Genomic DNA, 13,830 nt, shown 5'->3' on the forward strand with positions numbered 1-13,830 from the left:
AAAATACGAAATGGGTATAACAACACCCGCTTTTCATTTGCGGCCAAGTGTTTTTTGTACTACTAAGGGTATCCTCTAACTTTTTGGGTAAAGAACTAATCACTTTCGGGGTTTGTGGCTGCCCCTCCCAACAAGTGTCACTCCTATGAATCGAACTCTTACCTTTTGGCCATCCTAAGATCTAGCAGGGTCTTACATCATTTGATGGTAATTGGAGAATTGTATGAGAAATGAGAGAATATTTGAATTTTACATGTCATGACTCAATAAATAAGGCAAATTGACCGTTCCCTAAATATTCATCATACATGCAAAATCCTTGCTAGAGAAGACTAACTTCATTTTAATTAGTTAAAACTTTATAGAATAATTCTTCATCTGTGAGAAGAAAAAGAAACAAACTTTATTAACCCTGCACTAAGTCAAATAGAATACCCTCAAAGAATCAATTTCCATATCTAATCAAGATGGATTACAAATAACAATCTATGAAAATCACAACTTTTATTGATTTAATTTCACTTGCTTTCAGAGGTAACTTACCTTTAGATATATATGCTAATATTTTACACCAATTACAACAATGCTATTACATGAATGAAACACATATCAAGCTATTGGCTTGATTCCATCTTGAGACAGTGATACAACAACCAAACCTTTATCTCACTAGGTGGGATCGGCTACAAACATCGAACAATGTCATATTGCTCGATCAGGGAAGAAATGGATTGTGTGAAGGGTATTCCTCCTTTTGTTTTTTGTAAGCCCTGCAGGACATTAGCAGAAAGGTTCTCATTGTGTCAATGAACAACATAGTTTATTTGTACATTTCACAAAATATGAAAGAGAATCATCCATAAGATTGGTTGTACCTTGAAGCATTAAGCCCTCCAAGTGCAAATGTTCCAAGAATGATTAAAATGAAAGGAACTTTAACCATTGCATGATGCTTTCTTCCTCCTTGAGTCCTAGGAACTCCAGTTCTAACGACTCGTGAATATCCAACTGAAACAAATAATTATGCCACATTTAAAGGAAAACAAAAACTGAAAGAAGAAAGTTTCAAAATGATGCACCATCAGGATTCAGAAAGAGGAATTTACCTGAACTTGAAGCGCCTCCGTTCCCACCTATATTAGGAATTTTGTTCAGTACTTAAAAGAGGTGGCAGCACAAATTAAAACAAATGTAGTTCTTATTTTTGTTAAAACCCTATACATACTAGGACAAGCTCAAGAATCAAGATACTTTCAGGGGAGGGAAATTAGCATTCTCATTGTTCAGGATGATTGTGACTTCTCTAAATAATGAATTTTCCCAATGAGTTTACAACCAGAAGACAATCTTCTCCGGCACTAGGAACAGATGGTACTAATTTCAATTTCCAAAGTACTACGAAAACAACTTAGGGTCCGGTTACGAGTTGAGTTTTAAAGAGAAAATAATGGAAAGGAAAGGCTTGAGAGCCATGAAATAGACTTATGAGATAGCTTTGAAGCCTTCTATTTCCCTTCATTCCCCTACAAAACCCAACTTGCAAACAGACCCTTAAAGATTTCATGCAAATTAAGAGTCTGGTAGGGAGACAGCAAAATAACAATTTATATGGAAAAATATACATAATCATATTTGTTTCTTGGTCAGCTACTGCATATTAATGCACACTTATGGTAGAAATTCTGGCATGAATGCCTACAAATGCTTATCATTCCCAGAATGTTCAGGACACAAGCTAAAATTATAAAATGGAGGTTATTCGTAGTTCTTTTTCTCATGATCTGGACTTCTACTCAAACAATACACCAATTTTGAACATAAACAACCTCAGGATGCTATTAGTGCAAAATTATAAATTGAAGTAAAATCTGAAAAAATAGATTCTTCATCTTTGGTGGTGGTGAGGAGTTTATACATGCTTTAGCATTCAATACAAAAACCGGGGGGATAACATTAGAATTAAAATGGCTTGCTTATTAAACAATGCATCTGCATTTGTTTCTTTATAAAAGTAGGTTGTCTTTTCAGGAGTTTGACATTTTCAAATATTCATTATTTGAGTGAAATGGGTCTGGAGAGTTACCACTTACCAGGCAGCAGACACACATAAGCTTCTGAAATCTGCAACAAAACAGAATAGTTCAGTTAGCCATTCCATCTAACAGTCGGGAAATATATTAATGGCAAAAGGAAATGCCACTCCCTCTTTAAGAAAACCAATTCTTAGCCCAATTTAGCAAAACATAATATCAAAGCCAGACACTAATGACCCTTGCCAATGCCCGAGAAATAAAGGGGTGGAGGAAATAGAGAGTAACCAGAGGAAAAGCGAATCTACTAAACTAATGTTAATTTGTTCCTTCATTTAAGGGGTAAACGTCATCTGCATGTTTTAAAGAAAACTCCTTCTCCCCCACTTAAAATCATATAATATGCCGTTTATTGCCTTGCCATAAATCTCTAAAATGATAGATGATCACATCTTCATTCATGACACAGGTGGCTAGATGCATGGGGACGTTATCAAGATTTATTTCTCAAAATAATAACATACTCATGTATTACTCTATAATGAGCAAGTTTTTTTAAAGAAACACACTAAACCACTAGCTTATGACAAATGTTTTACTGTATAGTCCAACTACAAATCAAGTGCCCCACCCTCACAGTCACTAGTCACAGCTATTAGTTATAAAAGGAGTAAACCCTCAATTTAATCCTCGAAATATTATGGTGTCTCGGAAGATCATTGAAAGTTTTTGTCATTAGTTAAGTTATTAAAAGATTTAAAATGTCACCACATCGATCCTTACAAGGTCTTCGGTAACAAAAAAATGACAATTTAAGGGTGCTTTAATTCTTTCAAGGACTTAATTAGTGTCAAACCCTTCAATGATCAATCTGGTGATGCCATAATCTTGTTTACTGTTTAATAAAATAATTCCAAAAATAAAACATGAAAGGAAAAGCTTGCCAATATTTTAAGAAATTAACTGAATTGCTCACCAATTTAAACCTAGATTCAGCAAGAGGCTTTTCCTGAGAAGGAAATAGGTCAGGGTGAGATTCCCACACCTTCTTCTTATAAGCTGATTTCACCTAAACAAAAAGAAACAGTCAAAATTGTCACAAACAAAAAGGAACACAGTATAAAGTTCATTCCTTTGCAACATTAAGAACTCATCAACTTAAACCAATTAATCAACCCACTTGGAATTATATATGGAACCGAAGCTAAGAGCTAATAATAAAAAATGGGTCAGGCTCAAAAACTGAAATTGAGTTAATAAAGGGATTGAATTTATGAATTTGGGGAAAAATGTAATTGAAAGAATGAAAAACCCTAATGGTGTAATTGATAAAAATAAAACCTGGGAAGGAGTTGGATGTGAATTGGGTGGAAAACCCAGCAAGATTCTGGCCTCATTCACATCCATTTCAGAAGAGGTGTGAGTAAAGAGATAGACTGAGTGATACCATTTCCAATTTATAGATAATGGTTTCAGATTGCACAGCCAAAGTGGGTAACTTCATTCATATTAGATCATACACGTTTTCGTTACAAACACTTTCCTCTATCAATTTTTCTTGTTTTACCACGTATTTCATTCTGTAGTCGGGAACATCCACAGTTATGTATAACTAATCTTTTCGTAGGTACTTTTTTATCCACAAGATTTGAACCCAAAACTTTGTTTAAAGAAACCAAAAATCAAATATGTATCATTTGATACCAACACTTGTTGGTTGGTGTTGTTTTCCTCTTGAATTTGAGTGTAATACTTAATAATTTGTATATGCACTTAATATTATTATCTATCATTTATTTATATTAATTCTTTTTAAAGAGTTCAATGATAATTAAACATAAATAATATAATAATAGTATATAAATTCTTTTTTTATATATAATTTAGTTGGTACATACATTTTTTTTCGGTCTTACAATTTAATATAATTTTCTACGTTTAATAAACGTACATGAAATCTTAATGATGCTTCGGATATTGTCCATGGCAATATATTTGTCACCGTTATATGACACTCAAAATTATAATATTTAACTTTGGTCCATTATTTTTCTCATTTGTGCAAAATTTTGCCCTTTTTATGTGCACTTTTATTAAACGTTCCATTCTCATATAATACCCAGATTCATAAATTACATTTTTGGTTCTTAATCATCTCATTTTATTGTATTAAATAAAATTACTAATAAAATATTTGTTTAGTAATATAAAGTATGTCCTACTAAATCTCCGGAGAGACCAAAATGTTAAGAGTTCAATCCCTATAAGCGACACTTATTTGAAAAAACAATGAACTTCTTTACTTATAAGGTGAAGGATTACCTTTGGTATTACTAAAAAATATTAAATAAAATTAGACATTTATAAAAATATTTTTAACCAGTAAAAGAATTATTTTAAATAACCAATTAATGAAAATTAAATAGTTCTTTAATGAGAACCCATTTTTATTTGTATGAATAAAAAAATATCACATGATGAACCTCACCATTTCGTGTGAATTAATTAGATTATTATTAGATAAATTGTAAATTAGAAAATAAAAAAATGAATTATGCATTAGTGTTCAACACAATGTCATTTTCTTGAAGATAAAGTTGTTATTGCGTAAGTTATTAGACTTTTATTAGGTATATTTACATTAAGACCATTCTTACATAATCATATAAGTTAGATGATGAAAAATAAAAAAACAAGAGACAAATTTTATACAAATGAAGTATGGGATGTTAGTGACGAGTTGATGAGAATTTTAACAACTTTTTGTACATTCCATCATTCAACATGCGAACCAAATGCATTTCCTTTGTGGGAGTATTATGGTGTTGTATAATGAAAGTTGAATTTAATATGTATATATTTATAGTGAAATTGTTTTTTATATTGTCAACTCATCCATATCATTCGAGTTAGGATTCTCTTTATTAATGGAGAGACAAATGCTTTAAAAGGTAAAGAGAAATGCAACTTCAAATTACACATATATTCTTTTGATTACAATGAAATCACATTTTTGCCATTAAAAACAAGTGAAAAATATGCACTTACCTCTCCATTAATGGAAAGAATCCTTACCGGTACTATTCATATATTAGTCATCATTGACTATCAAATAAAAGTAATCTAAACTAAAGATGAATGATATATTATAAGTGTAAAAAACTTTACACTAACAATACACATATTTTAAACTCATAAGGTTTGGTGGATGGTTTGATTTTGGTGATGTGCATACAATGGAATACATGAATGCCCAATAAGACGATGTTAAAAATCCATTGAGGGAAAGATTATCTCGAGAACGTAAATAAAGTTGTAAAACTGAAATTAGAAGATAAAATTAATGTTATAATAATTGAGAAAATAAATTATGTTAAGGGATCAAAATAGCAACATGCTTTTGTTTTATTTCTCATGTAACTTTTGTCAATAATTGAAAGTTGAAGAGAGGTGGGGAAAAAATATAGGTAAAACAATTAACAATTATTTAGATATTAATGGTTGGATTAAAGTTAGAGGCATTCTAATTAATTGCATGCTTTGTTTTCACTTTTTCTTATCACATCATATTCAACTACTATTACATGATGACTTTATTTTTTGTAAGGATCAAATGGGTCATGATAAAAAATTAAGAATCAAATTTTCTCTCTACTTTAATATTAAAATAGGATTGTATTTAATAATTTGTATAAAAATACTAATTATTCATTATTGGCATTTTAATGGTCATTATCATGATTGTAAACCCATATATTTTAATTCAATAAATTTATTATTATAGATTAATATCGACATACATAAGATTTATATAAATATTTATTAATAAAATATACAAAATTCATTATTAGATATAATGTTATATGTAATATTAAATATATTACAAGAAGATAATTTAAGATCAAAACAAAATTATGCCATTTAATCACCACTTGATTTATACTATTCTTAACAAAACTAAATTTCATAATTTAATCACCACTTGACTTGTTTTCATATGCTCACTACCAATCTACCAACGGGCGTTGGTTCAAGTGATACATGCTTGATTCTCCTTAAGCAAGAACCCAGGTTCGAGTCTTGTGAATGGAAAAAATGCCCATTAGGAGAGTTAGTCCCACGTACAATGCTCACTACCAATCTCTAGAAAATATAAATAGAAAATGTGTCTAATTGTAGATAATTCTAAATATAAAACATGACCTAACATAGTAAATGTATATATCCCATTCATTTGTTTTAGTAAAGTTCACAAGAACCACAAATAAGTTCCACTCTTTGAGAGAAAATTAATGAATGGCTCATTTACATTCCCTTTATTTAGAAACTTGAATGATCTATAAATAATTGGAAGCTACATGGTTTTTCATTACCACACCTACAAACATCTAAGGCAGGAAAATTATCATTTCCTGCCTTTGATTCTCTCTATTCATATATTCAAAGGAAGGTAAGATTGTAACACAATGAAGAGCAAAATAATCGCTTCTGCGGTTTCCCTCATTCTTGTGGTAGGTGTTGTTATTGGTGTTGTTGCCATTGTTAGTAGAGACAATGGTAACAACACTACAAGTGATGGTCATCAAATGAATTCTCACAATAAGGCTGTAACAGCTTTATGTAATGATGCAGATGATAAAAAACTATGCCATGAAGTTCTCAAACCTGTTAGTAACTCTTCAAACCCAAAGGAATACGTTGAAACCGTGGTGAAAACCACCATGGATAGTGTCATTAAGGCCTTTAACATGAGTGATAGGTTAACAGTTGAGCATGGAAAAAGTAACCCTAGCCTGAAAATGGCTCTTGATGATTGCAAGGATTTGTTGCAATCTGCTATCCATGAACTTGAGGCTTCAGGTGTTTTTGTTCGTGATGGAAATGTTCAAGATATCCTCACACATTCAGCAGAACTCAAAAATTGGTTGGGTGCTGTAATTGCCTATCAACAATCTTGCCTTGATGGCTTTGATACAGATGGAGAGAAGAAGATCCAAACACAATTGCATGCAGGTAACTTGTCTAACAAGTCACCACATTTTTTATGTTGTACTTCACAATCATAGTTATCGTCACAACGTTGCAATTTTGGAAGTCTCCTCGACAACATTACAACAACATTCGCAATCACATAAGCCACATATTTATGCAATTTTCCACTATTACGCTAAACATAACATAACCATAATCATGATCGCAACTTAAAATATTGAATCGTAACTTGTCGAAAATCATTTTTCTTATTTTATTTATGTATATACAGATAGTTTGGACAGTGTTGGAAAGCTTACTGGATTGGCTCTTGATGTTGTATCTGGGATTTCAAAAGTGCTTTCTTCATTGAACATGAATTTGAATTTGAAACCTGCCTCAAGAAGGCTTCTTGAGGTTGATCATGAAGGGTACCCTACATGGTTATCAGCTTCTGATCGTAAGCTTTTAACTGCTAAGGTTGAAGGTGGTAATAATGGATTTATACCTCATGCAATAGTTTCCAAGGATGGAAGTGGAAAATTTAAGACTATTTTGGATGCTATTAACTCATACCCAAAGGATCACCAAGGTAGATATGTTATATATGTTAAGGGAGGTATCTATAATGAGTACATTACTGTTGATAAGAAGAAGCCAAATATTTTGTTATATGGTGATGGCCCTTCAAAGACCATTATCACAGGTCGCAAAAACTTCAATGAGGGTGTTAAGACAATGAGAACTGCCACATTCTGTAAGTACAAGTTCTTTTTCTCATTATGGTTAATCACTTTTAATAGTTAATGAATGAAATGTATAAATTACTTGATGATTTGAGATATTATTCCATTACCTTGGACGATGGTTCATTATTAATTATTTGCATGGATGTTTAGGATGTGTAATGTGTATTATTGTTTGAACTGTGTAACATAATTGTCATTATCATTTTCATGCATATATTTTGATTAGTCAATTAATATCATCTCATACACTCATAATGAATCATAATCTCTAACACATGATTGTGACATACTTTTTGAAATAACAGTGACAACCTTAAATATGTTATGAAAACCAAAAAAATGAATCTCGAAGTATATCTAACATGATAATATTTGATTATATTGTTTATGTAGCCACCGTTGCTGATGGTTTCATTGCCAAGGGAGTTGCATTCGAGAACACCGCAGGTGCGATCGGCCACCAAGCAGTAGCACTTCGCGTGCAAGGTGATCGTTCAGCTTTCTTCGATTGCGCAATTCGTGGTTACCAAGACAGTCTATATGCACATGCTCACCGTCAGTTCTATCGCAATTGCGAAATCTCTGGCACCATTGATTTCATTTTCGGCTATGCCGCAGCCCTAATCCAAAACTCCAAGATCATAGTGAGGAAGCCAAATCCAAACCAATCAAACATTGTAGTAGCAGATGGCACAGATCAAAAGAACATGCCTACAGGAATAGTCCTTCAAAATTGTGAGATCCTCCCAGAGAGTGGATTACAAGCTGATAGGTTAACAGTTAAGACTTATTTAGCTAGGCCATGGAAGGCATACTCTAGGGCAGTGTTCATTGAGAATGTTATTGGTGACCTAATCCAGCCACAAGGTTATATTCCATGGGCTCCTGAACCCAACACACAATTCTCTTACTTTGCTGAGTTTGGTAACACTGGACCTGGTGCAAATACTCTTGGAAGGGCCAAGTTTGCTAAGGGACAAATCAATAAGCAAGAAGCTGAAAGGTTCATAGCTGAAAATTGGATTCAAGCTAGTACATGGTTGCCTCCAACTGGTATTCCTTTTGATGGTTCCTTCACCAAGCAATGAAGAATAACTAGTTATTGAGAAGATTGTTAAAGGCACATGCATTTTTCTACTGATCTACTAAGAAAGAAAGGGAAAAAAACTAGTTCTCAAAGAGTTGCTGAAGATGGAGTCCTTGGAAATTGTTGACATGTTTTTTGTGGGTGTGAATTAGAAATGTAATCATCAGTTTACATTGATTTCTCCATCTCTTCCACTATTACTATTCACTCATATAATTAATGAGGGAAGTGGAATATTAGTGGTGATATAGTTTTGTATAATCCCCCACATTCAATCAATAAGAATTTTTTATTTTTATCTATAATGATGTATAGATACTATCTGTGAATGGATATCAATACATGTATATCATGTTCTATAAGTTGGTTTTGAAAAAAAAAAGGAAAGAGAATGTGTGAAAGTATATCACAAATGTATTCCATAATTTTGAAATATTCTTATTCTCTTTACTGTCGTTCAAAAGTCAACTTGTAAACAAATTCTAAAAACTTATAAACCACTGTCCCAAAAGTGTCCATGGCTTCCAGTTACCACCATGTCCTAGTTGTGGATCCCTACAGTCATGGTCTCTACCATAGTAGAAGTTAGAACCATATTTGTCATGAGTAATTTACAGAATAATTTTGTTTAATTTCAATTATTTGGTTTTAGTGTAGTCTTGTCCACATTTTTGGCCATGTCGATGTCCTGGCCTAGTTTTGTTAAAATTATTAACTTGAGAAGGAATCCTCAACCACCAATTTGCTGGCATTTAAATCTGTCATTAGATAATAAAAAAATTGATTTTAGTTTGATCTGTCATACCAGCATTACTATCATCTTAAGAATAACATTTGACTTTGATACTAAGTTGATAAATAACCCATTTCATTTTCTTGGACTTTTTTTTCTCTTGCCTTGATCAACAATTCAACCATGTATACCTGTCACTAATCAATGAATATACCTTTAAATCTTTAACTACTGCTGTCTGTAGTTGACTAGAGTTTTATATGAACAAATGGACACAACATGCTTTAACTTACCTATTCATTTTATGATGTTTTCATCATAAGCTCATAAGACCAAAACCATAACTTTAAATGAACTTGTATGTACCACCTGAGAATGTAATCCATATAGCGATCTAGTATGTAAGGCACTGAGCTTATATGGGGTCTGAGAATGGCAAAGAGCATAAACATGTTTTAGTAATTATCTAAAGGCTGCTTATTGTAGAAAACCTTTTTTTCAATACAAAAAATTATATACTTGTTTGGTTAACTGTTACTAAATAGTTATATGGAAAATCACTTTATAACAAGTTTAAACTAACAGGCCTTAAATAAGCTGGCAGCTTTGGAGCCTAATAACATGGCCATCTATATAACCCAGCAACAGGAAATGATGCAAAACCAGTGAGGTGAAACAGTGATCAAATAAATTAGTACCCAAACACATTGACAAACATGGCCCTTTGGTTACAAAATTGGCATCGATTTGTGGCTATCTGCACCACACGAAGATTAAGATATGATAGAGTATTATAATGTCGTTCAATCCATGTAGTTGATCCATATAGTCGCATTAAGCTTGGTTATTGTTGTATAAACTTATCAAGATGCATCCCTCAATATAAAAAGGTACAAACCACATGCCATGAACTGTTCGGTGGGTAACAAACAAAAAAAACAAAACTCAGTTGAAGCTAATTTGAAAAACTACAGAACATTGATATGTAATATGCTCGTCTTTCAATAGCCAGAGGAAAACAATGCCTCAAACATCAGCTGTCTCAACAGTTGATTCCGCGATCTAAATGTCAGAATCTCTACCTAGCTCAACCACGGTATCCTGAAAGATCCCCTTTTATTCTTCATCATTTTTAGTTACCTGTCAAATCCAAAGCACAAAGACTCAACTGTCTGCTCATGATAAAGAAAACTCAAGGATTTAAAGATAAACCGATTCTGCATCATGTCATGTGATACCTCAGCCATGAACATAGATTTTACTCACTGAAGCATCATAAACACTTTATGTTTTTAACTTTTTAATAATATATGATATGACCATATGAACCATCTCCACTCAATCCATCCCTTTCCCCTAAGATTTGTAGTTGACTCTATCCCAAAGCTTCACATAGGCAAGGCTTGCAAAATATCCACTGTCTAAACTAATTTGAGGCCATGATTTAGGGTAGAAATGGAAAACATGAATGGACAAACGAATTCCGCAAAATATCCACTGTCTAAAGTCTAAACTGATTTGGAAACTCAGAACCTCTAGCAAAAACCAATATGTTGAGCATTTACCATCCAGTTAACAGTAGCTTTATAAACTCACAATCATCATATATAGCAATTAAAACCCACATTTCTACAGTTTTAAGTGATGGATAGGAATAAACAATCCTACAACATTTTCTACACACCTATATCAACTTTTCCAAGAAACTGGATAACTAATCTAAGTATCTCAGACGCTAACACCCAATTATAGTTACTCATAAAACTCAACATTGACCACATAGTTTTCCTACTTATGTTGATTAGAGCACTACTTTTGGCATGAAACTCACAGAATTTATCATTTCACCACTTGACAGCAGCAGTTTTGCTATCTCAATAGTGAGAATTTTTTAGAAGTGTAGATCAGAGCACTAAAAATCAAATCTGATTTCCACGCACAAGAGTTCGATAGATTGAGGATAGCAATAAATGATGGAGATTTGAGTCATATGCCCAAAAATAATCTAAATTCTAAACTATTTGTGAGATTGTAAAATGGTCTACGCTCAGATTGAAGCATGAACTCGTTCTAGAAAATCCACCTATAATTTGGCATTCTACAGTTAATTCAATCATATTTTTATACTTAATTGGATCATAAGTAAATAATATACTTATAACCCACACCATTTCCCTGCATTCTATGTAGAATCAATTATAGACATCATAGAGATCAGAGTCAATATAGTAAGTGAACTAGGATGTTAAATCAAAAAGCAACTAAGAGCATAAATGCCATTTAAGAAATTCTAAAGACAATTCAAAGAAACATTAATCATCAGATAAGCATCACAGTGAAGAAAGCACATACTCTTTTCTTTTCTCTACTTAGGAAGCATGTTGCAAGTTTTTCCTTCCCCGAGAAGCTGATTTATTGCATTCTTAAGCTTGAGATAATCCTCAACAGCGTTATAAACTTGATGAGAAATCCGAACATAACCAGTTATATAACCATCTTTGTCTCTAGGATCCACATCACCATCTCTCACTCCCTGGTAATATACAGGAACCTCAACACCATGATACCCCCTCAAATGCGACCTTAACCTCAACGCATCATCATCACTCGTCACACCGATCCTAGAAGGCAATCCCACCATAATCATGCTGGCACACATCTCCGGAGGCGACCCAAGATTAGTCCCCCAAGACTCAGCCAACATGGTACCCATTTTAACAACCTCATCATGGTTCCTCTTCATAATCCCCTCAATTCCACCCTCAAACCTATCCACGAAATCAAAAATAGCTGGCACAACAAGTTGCGGGCTATAGTCCCTAGCACCAACCCAAGCACTCTCAACCGGCAACCCATTCCCATACTCATGTGAAACAACAGGATGATGCACATCACGCAAACTCCTCGAATCCCTACAATACAAAAACGCGACCGAAGGCGGCGAAAAGAACCACTTATACAAATTACTGACATAAAAATCAGCCCCGATCTCATTCACATCAATCCTCAAACTTCCAATAGCATGAGCACCATCAACAAAAACCTGTTCCACACCATTCTCTCTACAAATCTGAATCAACTCTTTCACAGGAACAACAACCGAAGGCATCGAAGTAATGTGATCAAGAATCGCTAACCTAACCCTACCTCCATTCTCTCTCCCTCTCTCTAACCCCTTCCTAAATTCCTCTATTATCTCCTCATTACACCGAACCGGAAACGGTAACCGCACCTCAATAACCGAACCACCAACCGAAGTAACATAAGCCTGAATCGATTTCTTAACCGCTTGGTAAGCACAGTGAAAGATGATAACAGAATCGTTTCTCCGAAACTCGCCGCGACCGAAGCGGCGACCAACGTGTTGTAAAACGACAGCGGCGGCGGTGGTGGCGTTGTCAACAAGAGAAACGTCGTCAATGGCGTCAGCGTTGATTAGGGTTTTGATGAGAGCGCGTGAGTGTAAGATGCCAGTTCGGAGCGTGTTGAAGTAGAAATCATCAGGTTGTTGGAGAAAACGGAGAAGCCAATTGTTATGAGCAGTTAGAACGGAACGGGGGCAACTACAGAAGCTTCCGTTATTGATTCGGGCAATACCGTGTTGGTGGTGTGAGAATTCGTTACGGATTTCGGGTTCTGAAATGGGTCGGGTTAGTTTTGGTTTTTTTGATGTGTGGTGGTTATTATTGTTATTGTTGTCGGAGACGACACCGTTTCGAGGGTCATCGTGGTTCATGGTTAGTGAAAAAGGGATAGAAGAAAAAAAAGAGTGAGTGAGTGAGTGGTTTGAGGAAGAAAATGAAAAGAAGAAGAATGATTGTGTCGTTATTCGTTGCCCAATTATCCGTTTGGGGATTTAGTTATTCTGATATTAAAAAAATGTATTTAAATGGGTTTAAGGTTTAAGATTGTTGTACATCGTACTCTCCTGCACGTGCGCCGTACCCTACTTTATCACCCTTTTTTCATTCTCTCTCTGCCAAGCATTGGATCTTTATAAAATTTAGGTTTGGGTTAAATTGGTTTCAATCAATTTAAGATAATAAAATATTTTTTAATATAAGAAGATAAGTTATCTTTTCTTATAAATGAAATTATGATATCTGTTATATTTTATCATTTTTCAATAAAAATATTTCTAAAACTAAATAAAATAGTATATATTTCATTCTTTTAGAACTTATTTTTTCTGAAATTGTAATCTGCATTGCACTCAATCAACATTTTAGATTTATTATATTATGTAACTTAGATTTATTA

General features: G+C 33.5%; 3 protein-coding genes and 1 long non-coding RNA gene across 6 annotated transcripts; 2 read left to right on the top strand and 2 right to left on the bottom strand.

Moving 5' to 3' along the window:
- LOC109331921 (chaperone protein DnaJ) lies at nucleotides 460-3,573 on the bottom strand. 2 transcript variants are annotated; one of them, XM_019566723.1, is made up of 6 exons: nucleotides 3,372-3,573; nucleotides 3,007-3,099; nucleotides 2,091-2,121; nucleotides 1,107-1,157; nucleotides 876-1,008; nucleotides 460-770 (listed from the first exon to the last, which is right to left on the bottom strand). In XM_019566723.1, exons 1-6 carry the CDS (start codon nucleotides 3,435-3,437, stop codon nucleotides 716-718), a joined length of 429 nt encoding a protein of 142 aa, XP_019422268.1. In that variant the 5' UTR covers nucleotides 3,438-3,573; the 3' UTR covers nucleotides 460-715. The 2 variants fall into 2 exon arrangements, with proteins under 2 accessions (XP_019422268.1, XP_019422276.1); XM_019566731.1 differs by having other exon boundaries at nucleotides 1,107-1,133; nucleotides 3,372-3,570.
- On the top strand, nucleotides 2,371-2,932 carry LOC109331934. Its single transcript, XR_002105860.1, has 2 exons — nucleotides 2,371-2,816; nucleotides 2,868-2,932. It is a non-coding gene; the product is annotated as an uncharacterized LOC109331934 (long non-coding RNA).
- Nucleotides 6,432-9,139, top strand: LOC109331874 (pectinesterase-like). Its single transcript, XM_019566644.1, has 3 exons — nucleotides 6,432-7,043; nucleotides 7,294-7,758; nucleotides 8,144-9,139. Exons 1-3 carry the CDS (start codon nucleotides 6,497-6,499, stop codon nucleotides 8,836-8,838), a joined length of 1,707 nt encoding a protein of 568 aa, XP_019422189.1. The 5' UTR covers nucleotides 6,432-6,496; the 3' UTR covers nucleotides 8,839-9,139.
- Nucleotides 10,368-13,337, bottom strand: LOC109331952 (L-cysteine desulfhydrase). Of its 2 annotated transcripts, none has more exons than XM_019566779.1 (2): nucleotides 11,923-13,337; nucleotides 10,368-10,710 (listed from the first exon to the last, which is right to left on the bottom strand). In XM_019566779.1, exon 1 carries the CDS (start codon nucleotides 13,304-13,306, stop codon nucleotides 11,936-11,938), a length of 1,371 nt encoding a protein of 456 aa, XP_019422324.1. In that variant the 5' UTR covers nucleotides 13,307-13,337; the 3' UTR covers nucleotides 10,368-10,710; nucleotides 11,923-11,935. The 2 variants fall into 2 exon arrangements, with proteins under 2 accessions (XP_019422324.1, XP_019422317.1); XM_019566772.1 differs by having other exon boundaries at nucleotides 10,378-10,707; nucleotides 11,921-13,337.

Source organism: Lupinus angustifolius, chromosome LG02 (genome assembly GCF_001865875.1).
Source record: "Lupinus angustifolius cultivar Tanjil chromosome LG02, LupAngTanjil_v1.0, whole genome shotgun sequence".
In the NCBI taxonomy this organism is placed as follows: domain Eukaryota; kingdom Viridiplantae; phylum Streptophyta; class Magnoliopsida; order Fabales; family Fabaceae; genus Lupinus; species Lupinus angustifolius.

What these genes read in the sequence shown, in the direction of transcription:
- LOC109331921 (XM_019566723.1), bottom strand. Translation starts at nt 3,437, where the DNA reads ATGGATGTGAATGAGGCCAGAATCTTGCTGGGTTTTCCACCCAATTCA. An exon ending in TTATGTGTGTCTGCTGCCTG is followed by an intron (nt 1,158 to 2,090) that starts GTAAGTGGTAAC and finishes ACCTCTTTTAAG; the next exon opens with TACTGAACAAAATTCCTAAT. An exon ending in CGGAGGCGCTTCAAGTTCAG is followed by an intron (nt 1,009 to 1,106) that starts GTAAATTCCTCT and finishes TATTTGTTTCAG; the next exon opens with TTGGATATTCACGAGTCGTT.
- LOC109331874 (XM_019566644.1), top strand. Translation starts at nt 6,497, where the DNA reads ATGAAGAGCAAAATAATCGCTTCTGCGGTTTCCCTCATTCTTGTGGTA. An exon ending in CCAAACACAATTGCATGCAG is followed by an intron (nt 7,044 to 7,293) that starts GTAACTTGTCTA and finishes ATGTATATACAG; the next exon opens with ATAGTTTGGACAGTGTTGGA. An exon ending in AATGAGAACTGCCACATTCT is followed by an intron (nt 7,759 to 8,143) that starts GTAAGTACAAGT and finishes TTGTTTATGTAG; the next exon opens with CCACCGTTGCTGATGGTTTC.
- LOC109331952 (XM_019566779.1), bottom strand. Translation starts at nt 13,306, where the DNA reads ATGAACCACGATGACCCTCGAAACGGTGTCGTCTCCGACAACAATAAC.